Here is a 12,120-nt window from a genome sequence, read left to right on the forward strand (position 1 = left end):
AGGCCTCCCGTTTTGTCATTTAGGACAGGCACCAGGTTTTGCTCTGTTAATAGGCTCCCATGCAGGCAGTTATTTTAGCAATGATTCTGTGGGTCTTCTGTGGCACATCTTGATTTAAAGTGAAATGTCAAAAAGCACTTCTCAACCACTCAAAGCTTCCAGGGTTTCTCACTTTTAACTGATTGGACAGAAAGGAAGGCAGCCTTCAAAACTGTTCTGTAGACATAAAAACTAGATTATTCAGTCTCTTCAAATTCAGAAAATAATTCGGAGAGGTGGTGACTGAGGAATCTGATTTCTGCCTAAGAAATACTTTCCCTAAGGTCAGATGGAATTGGAAAGAGAGTTTATGGGGAAAATGCCACTGTAACCTTAAATGTGAAATCTTTGTGTTGACACCATAATGAGGAGTAGAGTGCTATTAAAATATATTGCAGATTTTAATAACTCCACTAGCAGTAGACCCCCCCCCCCAAAAAAAGGCTTAAGCTCAGAATAATTCTGGGAAGGAGGGTTTTGCCAAGGAGATTTTAATGTCAAGAATGTATGTGAGGCTAAAAATAAGGAGCTCACGCGCATCCCAGAGCCGTGGGTGTGGATGTATATATAATCAAATTAAATTATTCCACTTACACTTATGGAAAAATCTGATGATAAAAGTTGACTACAAAACATTTAGTCATATTTCACTTGGATTATGCTTATATATACCAAACTCCGGACTTGTCAAAATAAGCCTCACCAGTGCTTCCCAGCCAAGGTGTTAGATAGACAATGGGTGCAACATGAAAAAATGATAAAGACCTTACAGCAACATCTTGCCTGGAAAAGCCACAGGAATTCACCTCCCAACAAAAGAGAGATAAGTGTCCCTGAGGTATGAGGAATGGAGCCCAGAGTGGCCTAAATGTAGAATGCAAAGGGAGGAGCCTTCAGAGAGCCGAAAAGCCATGTGTTGAAACCCAGGTCCCAACTCTCAGAGCCTGGAGGTCAGGGACCCATGACTTTTTGTACTATTTCTTTTCCTACCAGAGAAAGTACCCCTCAATTTCAACCTTGCTCTGGAGGGCCAGCATTTGTGTTCTTTCTACAAATCATTTGTTGATACAATGAGACTGTGAGGTTGGCTGCTGCCAACACATCCATCTGCCAACCAAGGCCATCTGCAGAGGAGACGCAAAGCTTCAATGTCTGGAAGTGAATGTGTTGGCATTTCAAGACAAACATCTCTTTGGCTACAACTACTGAAACTTAAATCCGAAAATGGGAGGAAAATCTAGGCCCAGGTAAGACTTTTATTTACTTCTTAAACTGTAATTTTAAGACACATGTACCATGCTTCTTTAGTCCCCTCTGCTTGCCCAAGCCTAGGCCCTGGGCCAGTGAAGTCTCTGTTCATTGATTCTGGTGCTGACCAGTGCGACGGACAGCTGGGAGTGGTGGGGAAAGAAGGGGCATCTTTCTTGGCTGGTGTGAATAGTATGTGACTTCATATTGGCTAAAACTTGCCAATGCAGGTGATACACACTCATTGGGATGTTTTCCTTGTGCATCCCCCAAGTGATGAAAAGTGCAGGCTGGAGAAGTTGGCTCAGGCTTCGTGCACATGTTCAGGGTGCTGATGGGGACCCAGGAGAGCTGATGGGGCTCAGCCTAGCAATACCACTGCCTCAGGGTCTACATGAATTCTGGCTCAGACAGAATCTGCATCTCATGCCTCTCAGTTCTCTCCTGACATGTCATTCTGGAATCCCGTGATCTTTGCTCCCTAGAGAAAGCACAGAGCAGAGAGGAAAAATAATTTGGCCTTATGAAAAGGGAAGTAGGGATGTTAAGAGCTAACCGTTTTGGAGAATGTATTAAGAATCAGACATTATGCTAAGCACTTTATATGTAATACCCCTCACCTTTCTTCCCCACCACTCACAGCCCTCCTTCCTACTGGTCAGCACCAGAGCCCAATGGACAGAGACATCACTGGCCAAGAGGTAGGCACTGCTATTAGCCCCTTTTTACACGTGAGGAAACAGAGGTTTATGGAAGTTAAGTAACTTTCCCTAGGTCACGTGTAGCTATGAATCAGCAATGGCAGCATCAAACCCAAGCCTGAAACCATTCTACGATTCTATCACGGAGACAAGAGGAAAGGAGAGGGGAGAGGAGGGGAGTGTGGCAACGAGCCAGAGGCCAGAGGCAAGGGGGGGCAGGGGATGGTAGCCATTCTAGTACTTATCAATGATATTTAGGATCATTGAGAAATGGTACCATCCATAATTCTAGAAGGACTTGAAAGATCTTGTCAATTGATGGGGGAGAGATCCAGTGGAGGGCATCAAACCCAAACCTGAAACCATTCTACGACTCTATATCCTATGGATTTTTCCACCTACTCCCTGTAGCTTGTGCAGTAAAACAGCTGAAAAACAGCAGACTGAGTAGATGTGGGAGGGATCTAATTTCAGCTCTGCAACTAATTATTCATATAATCTCAATAATGTCATGTAACCTTGTGAGCCTGAATTTATCTGTAAAATGATAATAATGCTTCATGTTCTGCTATCACCAAGGCATTGTATTGCGACAACTCATGTATAGAAGCTTTGAACGAAAAAAAAAAAGGTCTTCTATCTGTGACCTGATTAGGATGGTTGCTATAAGAGGTGATGTGATACAGGAGAAAGCATGAGCCATGGATGAGGCTGGATTTGAATTTGTCATACTAGTGGAACATTTTTGACCCTCCAGTGTCTCATCTATAATCTGCCAGGGAGCTCTGGCAAGAGGAAGACACAGGTTGGAGGTGACTGCAGTGGGCATCCCCATGTCTGACCCAGGCAGGAATGCCCCTTACCCACAGGCGAAGCAGATGGAGCTGCTGAAAACACAGTAGATGAGGGGTTGATGGCACTATTCAAGGCCGGCAGGTTCTGAATGATCACAGAGGCATAGAAACGCTCCTTAGTGTTTGGAAGGAGTCTGAAATTGTCCAAGATATCAAAGAGGAAGTACGGACTTCAACAGCAGATGAAGGCTGGGGAGAAAAGAGCCATTAGCACCATGGTAGCCCACAGCCCAGGGGGCCCTCTGTGTTGGCCCTGATTGCAGCTTCAACTAGGAGCTTCCTTAGCACCTGGAATCTCTCAGAAATATTTAGAACAGTTGTGTGTGTGTTAACATTAATGTCATATTTACTTAAACACACACATCTACACATACATACATTACATCCCACAGATGCATTTCTAAAATTGAGTAAATTTGCTGGAGCTTCTCTATTTGTAAAGGGAGGCTCCAATTTGACCACTGTAGGGATTACTGAAAGGCTGGGAACTGTTCAGCATGGCCTTAGCCTCTCATTCTACACAGTGTGAAAGAAAACCCAGCAAATCCCTTTGGAGACTCTATGGGAAAAGACAGAAAAGGGAGCACTTTGCTCAGATAGTGACTGCTGATTTGGGGTAGATGAGGCAAAGGGTGGTACCTAATGTTTCGAAACACAGCCTGGCTAAGTCACAAGATTCTCAATTTTCTTTTTCATTTCTAAGTCAGCCACTCCAGAAAACACCCACCTTATACCTCTTACAAATCAGTTGGTGTGGGTAAGACTGTCTGATTTCTGTTTGGATCCAAATCCTCAGAGGAAGCGGATGAGAAATGGATATCCAGAGTGTAATGGCCAGTTTTATGTGTCACCTTGATTGGGTCATGGGGTGCCCAGATATTTGGTTAAATGTTATTTCTGGTTGTTTCTGTGAGACTGTTTCTAGATGAGATTAACATTTGAATTTGTAGACTAAAAAAAGCAGATTGTCTTCTCCACTGTGAGTGGGCATTATTCTATCCACTGAAGTCTTGAATACAATAAAAAGGCTGAGTGGGACTTCCCTGGTGGCTAGTGGTTAAGAATCCACCTGCCAACGCAGGGGTACGAGTTTGAGCCCTGGTCCAGCAAGATCCCCCATGCCACGGGCAACTAAGCCTGCGTGCTGCAACTACTGAGCCTGTGCTCTAGAGCCCACGAGACACAACTACTGAGCCCACGTGCCACAACTACTGAAGCCCTCACACCTAGAGCCCATGCTCCACAACAAGAGAAGCCACTACAATGAGAAGTCTGCACACCGCAACAAAGAGTAGCCCCCGCTTGCTGCAGCTAGAGATAGCCCGTGCTCAGCAATGGAGACCCAACGCAGCCAAAAATAAATAAATAATTTTTATTTATTTATTTTTTGCGGTACGCGGGCCTCTCACTGTTGTGGCCTCTCCCCGTTGCGGAGTACAGGCTCCAGACACGCAGGCTCAGCGGCCATGGCTCATGGGCCCAGCTGCTCCGTGACATGTGGGAACTTCCCAGACCGGGGCACGAACCCGCGTCCCCTGCATCGGCAGGCGGACTCTCAACCACTGCGCCACCAGGGAAGCCCTAATTTTTTTTAAAAAGAAAATATCTTCCTAACACTGGTTAGGGGAAAAAAATTAAATAAATAAATAAATAAATAACGCTGGGTGAGAGGCGAGTCACTCTGCTTGACTATCTTCTAGCTAAGACTTTGACCGTCTTTTGCCTTCTCACTTTGACTCAGACTAAAACTATACCTTTAGCTCTCCTGGGTCTATAGATCTGGGGACTTCTCAGCTCCACAATCATGTGAGCCAATTGCTTATAATAATCTCTTTACGTATATATATATATGTATATATATATATATATATATATATATATATATATATATATATATATATATATATATATCTTTTATTTCTCTGGAGAACCCAGATTATTACCACAGAGATAAACCTTCTTGGGGTTGACTGGACACACACATGTGCTCTCCTACTTTCTTGCCGCATCCTCTCCACCCTTTTTCTCCCCCTTTCTCACGCATAGGATTTTTCCTCAGAGAAGTCAGGCTTCCTTTGCCATCTGGCTTCAGGAACCAACTTTCCTCCATAACGCGTTGACTGACACATTTTTTACCCCACACCTTGGCAATCTATTAAAGTGGAGCAATTCAAACACACAGACCACTAAACATTCTGGGCTCAGGTGGTGAAGGGTGGCATTGGCCCAGGATAGTGGTTCTGGGGCATGGAGGGGCAAAGCTTCCATTTGGGGGAATTTTTTAAATGCATGTTTATGTATTTGTGTGTGTTAGGGGAGGGTTCTGGATTTCGTAGGGATACCAGTCCTCCTGCACGATGCGGGCAGTCCCACCCATGTCCCAACATCCTTCAAATGTTATGTAGCAGAGAACCCTGTTTATAATGACCCCAATCGAGAAACCTAATTCTGTTTTATATATGAACACAATATTTTAAATAAATACTGAGTCTTGTAATTCCCTGCAAATAGAGGAAAGATTACTTTGTTTAATTTGGAACTTTAGCAGGATTTGCTCACCTGCTGAGAAAATAAAGTCACTGGCAGCAATACTGCTTAGTTTTCGTGTCTCCATGAAAACACACCTGCATTGGTTTTCATTTGGAGCTATTACTACTTCATTGGGCTGTGCCCAAGGATTTCTATATTGAAATCTGTGTTATTTTATTATAAATTATTTTCTTTCTATTCCTCCTTTATATTATTGTATATTGATGCTTTAAGAATTATGTTAACTAGATAGTTTTATGTATACATTTCATTTCAGGGTGGTAAAGGGGCATTACAAAATATTTGTTATAGGAAGGAGCGTTTTGGTCTGATTGGGCTGTTGACACTGGCTGACCTCCTTGTGGACATCACTGCTCTCTGACTAAAGGGAGCCCAGTGCCTGGGAATATAGTCCCTGATTACGAAAGGCTATATTGGCTCTGAAACACATGTATAAGATATGTTTCCTAACTCAACATCCAGGAAATGTGCATCTGTGTTTCTGATTATCTGGGAAGGCAAGATAATCTTTGATCTACTTCAGAAGCTTCTGGGAAAGGATTTTGAGCCCTGGTGGGTGGCATATGCTCTTTTCCCAGGTCTGCCTGCAGTGTTGTTTGGTGACTATGTTCTGCTCGCTGAGTCACACTGTTTGTGGTCTGTTTGCCATTTTGCAGTTGCATTTTAGAAAGGTGAGATGGATGGTTCTGGTGATTTGATATACTAGAAGAGCTAACATGAGAGCTATGCTCCCAGAGCTCCCAAGAGCTGCAAGAAGGGTAGGGAGGAGGAATATTTGAACTAAATAAAAAGGAAATGGTACAAATCCCCTTCCTTCTTGCATAACCTCAGTCATTCATTCCACTAATATTCATTAAGCACCTAATGTGTGTGGACCCCCTAAGGCCTTGGTGATAATCATGTAAGGAACACAAAAGCAAAAGTCATTGCTCTCATGGATTTCTTATGCCAGCAGAGGAGACAGACAATAAGCAGATCAGTATCTATCCTATACTGTCAGGTAGAAGTAGAAATATGAAGAAAAATAAGGTAAGGTAAAGATTACAGGAGAGCTATTTACGACTTATCAAGGAGGTCTTTCTGAAGAGGTGGTATTGTTGGAAAACAAAATGATGTGAGGGATAAGCCATGCCACCATCTGAAGGCAGAACATTTCAGGTGGGGGAAACAGTGCAAGGTACGAACAAGCTGACATTTTGAAGAAATAGCAAGAAACCCATTGTGACTGTTATAGAATAGGAAAGGGGGAGAGCAGGGGAATGGGGCTGGAGACTTGGCTGGGGGATAGATCACAGAGGCCATGTAAGACGCAGGAAAAAGTAGGACTTTATTCCAATGTAATGGGAAGCTATATGTGGGTTTGCAGGGTAGTGATAGTGTCTGATTTACATTTTTAAAAAGATCACATTGGCTGCGTTGCAGGGAAGGAATAAGAGAAGATCAGTTGCAGTGTTCCAGGGAGAAGTTGGTGGGAGCTTAGACCAAGGAAATAATTGTATAGATGCTGAGAAATGGTTGGATTCGAGGTCTCTTTTGTAGGTAAAGCCTCTAGGACTTACTGATGGACTAGATATGTGAGGTGGGAGAGAAATAGAATCATGACAGACAGATGATTCTTAGGTTTTCGGTGTGGACACTGGGTGAAAGATGCTGTCATTTACTGAACTGGGGGCAAGAGGAGGAAGAGTTATCTTGCAGGAGGTAGGAGAGCATGCTGAGACTTATGGGTTTTCATGTCGAGTATGATAAGCTTATTAGAAATTATACACAAAGATTTCAAGTAGAAATCATAGATATAATTTCCAAGCAAAGGAAGTGTTCCAAAGAAGGACGAATCAAATGTTGCTTAGAAGTCAAGTAAGGTAAAGATTGAGAATTGATATTTGGCATTTTGTTGGTTGTGGTGACCTTGATAAGGATGCCTTTACTAGAGTAATAGGAAAGAAAGCTAATAGAAATAGACTCCAGAGAATGAGACGTGAAAAGTGGAGGAGTTCTGCTAGAAAAGAGAGTGTTAAAGAGGGTCTGTTGTGGGAGAGTTTATTTAGGGAGCTATTACAGTATGCTTGTATGCATACGATCCAGGCAAGGGGGACATCTGTGGGGGAGAGGAGATGACTGGAGAAGCAAATCTTGAGTTGGCAGGAAGGAATGGGATACAGGGCTCAAGTGAGCATTTTGGATTTAGAAAGAAGCAGAGACAGTTTATCCATAGTAATAGGAGAAAAGACAGATAGAGATGCAGGTAGGTCCATGGATGTGAAGGCAGGAGAATGAGGAAGTTCTATTCTGATAGAGTATTTTCTCAGTGAAATAAGAATCAGGGTCATTAACTGAGAGGGTGGAAGGGAGAGAAAATTTTGAAGGTTTGAGAATAACAAAGAACGTACACCAATCTGACATATATTAGGTACTCTAGAAATACCTTTTTTTTTTTTTCCTGAGATGAGATGACTTTATGGGTGTTAAGAGTAGAGAGAAAGGAAAAGGAAAGGGAAGACGACAGTAGGGTGGAGAGAAGATAAGGCATCCATTAGGGAAGGATTTATAGTGACCTTGACATTGAATATCCAGAAGAAATGGAACGCCACTTTTGTCTTCCTCTGTTTGATGGACTTCAGCCCTGGGGAGAGTGTGCCTTCAGGAAAGCAACTGGGTCAACTGGATGATGGTGATCATCAGCTTCAGCCAGTTATGTCCTAATTAGATTTTCTCCACATTACCCACCCCAGGGCTGTGGTGGACAACAATATTCATAAAGAGAGTGATTAGAACCCAAATGTCAGCCCTTGAAGGAGGCATAGATGGACTGATTAGCTCCACATATCCGTATCTAATCAGACAAAGGTGGAAGTGCCTGTAGACAAATTTTTTAATTATATGGGCTCTCTACATACCAGGTTGTAGGTACAAATTTGTTTTTGGAATGTCCACACAGTTCTGCAACAAAAGGAGGGACGTTGCTTACCAAGAATGATGACAGTGCTATACTTGATGGCCTTGATTTTTGCCTTTGAGATGAGCCCTCGGTTGGAAATGGTGCACCGCTTTCCATCTACAGGCACAAAAGGAGAATGGTAAAATAAATGCTGCTTCTGCCAATAGAAGCATCATAGGTTAGACCCACAGTTTGTCATGGGACCACTTCCATCTTCCTCACCTATGCCCAGGAAGACCCCCCTTGGACATTTTCCTAAAGATGGCTCTGGGCTGGATGCTGGAAACTGCTCAGTTTGCAGCTTAATATAAAATGCAAATGCATTGGGACATCCAGACTCTCTCAAGAGGTTTGGCTGGATGCCCTGAATCAACTCAAGCTGGAATTAGCCATGTGACCACAGGGGGTGATGCTGAGACACCCGTCTTGTCCCTTCAGCAACCTAGGGCAAAGCGGTTTGCCTAGAATTGTTACCCCAGGCTAACGTACTCATTTAACTCAGAAACCCTACTCTCAAGAAAAGCTCAAGTGGGGCTATAATAAAAACCTGTCCCAAATAGGAGCCTGGTTATAACTTTAAGCCTATGTGAGTTGTTTGATAGTAAAACTTGTGAGGGTTAAATATAAGAATCCACTAGAATGTAAGCTTAACGGAGACAGAGACTTTGTGTTGTTTCTGCATCCTCTAAACTTAGTGAATGACTAATAAATATTTGTTGAACGAGTTAATATAAACCTCTCTCTAGTCAAGCAGTAGTGGTAAAACAAATATTGATTAGGATGGGCAGAATTCAGTGCAATAGTTCTTAGTAGAAGGAGTAGTTAGATGACAAATTTGGGGATGGAGATGTTGTACGCAGGGTGCCTTGATGTTGTGGGAGAGTTTTTACTGTCAGGGCTTCTACCAGCCCTTATGGTGCCTTTGTGAAAAGGTGCCCTCCCTCTGGATATATGCAGACCTGCCCCAGGGCATACCCTCAATGAGGGAGTCATGGATAGAATGCTGACCCCACACACCCTGAGCTGGGTGCCATTGATTAAGGCTCAAGGGGCACAACTCTAATGGTGGCCCAGGTCAGAGGCCCACCCAGGGCACCTAAGTCATATGGGACAGGGCGGTTATACCCTAGAGGCCAACTACTGTGCTCGCGGGTCCTCACTACATCGTTCAGATTGCACATTTGAAGTGTATTTAAATCCTCATGGAAACTGGTGTGAAATTTACCTTTGCACTATTTATTCTACCCCCCCTCCAATCCAAGCCAGTCCAACCCACCAAGCATAGCACATCTGCTAAGAGATAAGGGCGGAACAAAATAGGCTAAAATAGAGTTCCTCTTCTCTAGGAACTTTCAATCCAGCAGGAAAGATCACATGCTCCGCACGCAACTGGGTGAGATGAGAGCGACGAAAACCAAAAACCGACTATGAGCGAAGAAGGAAGCCATCCCCCTACCGTTAGGCAGAGGAGGCCGTGTGGCAGAGGCAGAGATTCCCAAGGCAGAGCTGGGGGTAGGGGCGTGGGATTGGGAAAGACTTGTGAAGCAGAGGGAATGTCCTCAGCCAAGACACGGAAACAAGAAAATGTAGGAAGCGTTTGGACCTCGGTGAGTCATCTTGCTTGGCTGGAGCCTGAGAGGACGCTGGATTTGAGAGTGGGGAGAAGAACTGAGGCCAAAGTGGGAAGACCTTAAATGTCTCCCTGAGGAGTTTGGGCTGAATTTCTGAGGCAGCTACAAGCCATTGAAGCTTCTGAGTGTTTTCACAGTGGGAACACTTACTCACTGGAGAGGACAAACTGTTAGCAGGAATCATAGGAATAAGGGGCTTTTTTATGTGCAATGAACTGAAATGCTAATTAGAATTGATTTTTATTTCTTAATGTCTCCCCTGGAAGGCCACTCTTAGGCACTATTGGGGCCTTCAAATCATTCTGTGCATTTCACAGCACCACAAAACTTCAGTGGTATAAGGAAACAAATGCTTCAGAAGCATTTACAGCCGTGGTTCTCAAGTGAGGGCAATATTGCCCCCTGGGTTATATTCGGAAATATCTGGACACATTTTTGATTGTCACAAATGGTTGAGGGTGGGGGCTACTGGCATCTAGTGGGCAGAGGCCAGGATGCTGCTAAACATCCTTCAGTACACAGAACAGCCCCTCACAAAAAAGAATTATCTAGTTCAAAACACTGATAGTGACAAGGCTGAAAAGCCTTGATTTTCAAGGTGATATCTTGGGAAGGATACAGACTTTAGGGTCAAACCTGAATACACCCTCCAGCTCCACAACTTACTAGCAGTGTCACCTTATGCAAATTGCCTACTGTTTCTAGCCTCAGTTTCCCACTTTCAAAAATGAAGCATGAAACACCAAACTCACAGAGTTATTTTGATAATTAAAATAAAATAATGTATTCAAGATGCCAAGCCCCACACTGAGAATGTCAATTCCCTTATTAGTTGGAATGAATAGGTTTTAATGGTATTTCAGGAGGTATGAGCTACCTTTATGGAAGTGAACAAAAGGTATTACCATATACATTTAGATAGGCTATTATACAATGTTATCTATATATAGGAATTGTATACATCAAATAATTATCAGGGTGGGATTATAGCCATGGGAGGCAAGTAAAAGACAGCAGATCAAATTGCATCTTTTTGGGTTTCCCTGGTGGCGCATTGGTTAAGAATCCGCCTGCCAATGCAGGGGACACAGATTCGAGCCCTGGTCTGGGAAGATCCCACATGCCGCGGAGCAACTAAGTCCATGCACTACAGCTACTGAGCCTGTGCTCTAGAGCCCGTGAGCCACAACTGCTGAGCCCAGGTGCCACAACTACTGCAACCTGTGTGCCCAGATCCCGTGCGCTGCAACAAGAGAAGCCACCTGATGAGAAGCCCACGCACCGCAACGAAGAGTAGCCCCTGCTCGCCGCAACTAGAGAAAGCCCACGCGCAGCAACAAAGACCCAATGCAGCCAAAAATTTTAAAATAAATAAAATTAATAAATTTATTTTTTAAAAATTGTATCTTTTCAAAGTATCTCCATTTGCTGGACTAACAGCTGGCTCCTGAACAGTATGGCTCTGAAGACTTAGTTGGTTTTTCAGAAAACTTCTCGAGAATGACATTTGTGCTCTGAAATCTGCTTAAAATGGAAACTTGCAGTACTTTCCACAGAGCAAATGGGTGACAATATAATCAACTCCTGCCCTTCGAACTCCCAATGAGATCAGTGAAAAGCATATTTACTCTGACCACTCTAGGAAATGCAAAGCCTCCAGCTCCTAAGATGGCTCTTCAAAGTGAGCTGAGCTATAAAATCCCAGTATTCTCCTTTATTGGGAGATAAAAGGATTATTTCTACTCAGGCCTCGGGGCTGAGCTGGAGCCAGAAAAACAGTTAAATTCAGCTGTCACTGTGCATTAATAGCGGGTAGCCTAGAGGCGGTGGGTCAATTAGAATCGGGACTGAAAGCAGCATGTTGCCTTAGGCTGTCTCAGTTCAAGGATGCATCCCTAGTGGGGGCCCACGCTGGAGGTTTAGTCTCCAAGTGGCCAGTTCCTGCTCCTTACCTTCCCTATGCTTCATGACCCTTGCAGAGTCACTGGGAACCCATTTTTCTTGTGTGCTGAGCCCATGAAGGGGGAGCAGTTGGTATCTAGGGATTTAAGTGAAGCAGAATTTATTCCTGGTGGGTGGAGGGGACCTACAATGGACCTACAATGAGTCCAGGTGATTTGTTTGTTAACAAGGAAGACTACCTGGTTAATATTTTTAAA

At 43.7% G+C, this 12,120-nt stretch overlaps 1 protein-coding gene across 1 annotated transcript in view; it reads right to left on the reverse strand.

The window, feature by feature from the left end:
- Window positions 1-1,720: 1,720 nt before the first annotated feature.
- Window positions 1,721-12,120, reverse strand: part of NPSR1 (neuropeptide S receptor 1) — a 152,609-nt gene continuing 142,209 nt past the window's right edge. Inside the window, 5 exon segments of the mRNA XM_059073969.1 lie at window positions 1,721-1,768; window positions 1,908-2,008; window positions 2,856-2,894; window positions 2,897-3,031; window positions 8,361-8,447. Coding sequence (XP_058929952.1) covers window positions 1,721-1,768; window positions 1,908-2,008; window positions 2,856-2,894; window positions 2,897-3,031; window positions 8,361-8,447 — 410 coding nt within the window.

The sequence above is a fragment of the Kogia breviceps genome, chromosome 9 (assembly GCF_026419965.1).
Source record: "Kogia breviceps isolate mKogBre1 chromosome 9, mKogBre1 haplotype 1, whole genome shotgun sequence".
Classification (NCBI taxonomy): domain Eukaryota; kingdom Metazoa; phylum Chordata; class Mammalia; order Artiodactyla; family Physeteridae; genus Kogia; species Kogia breviceps.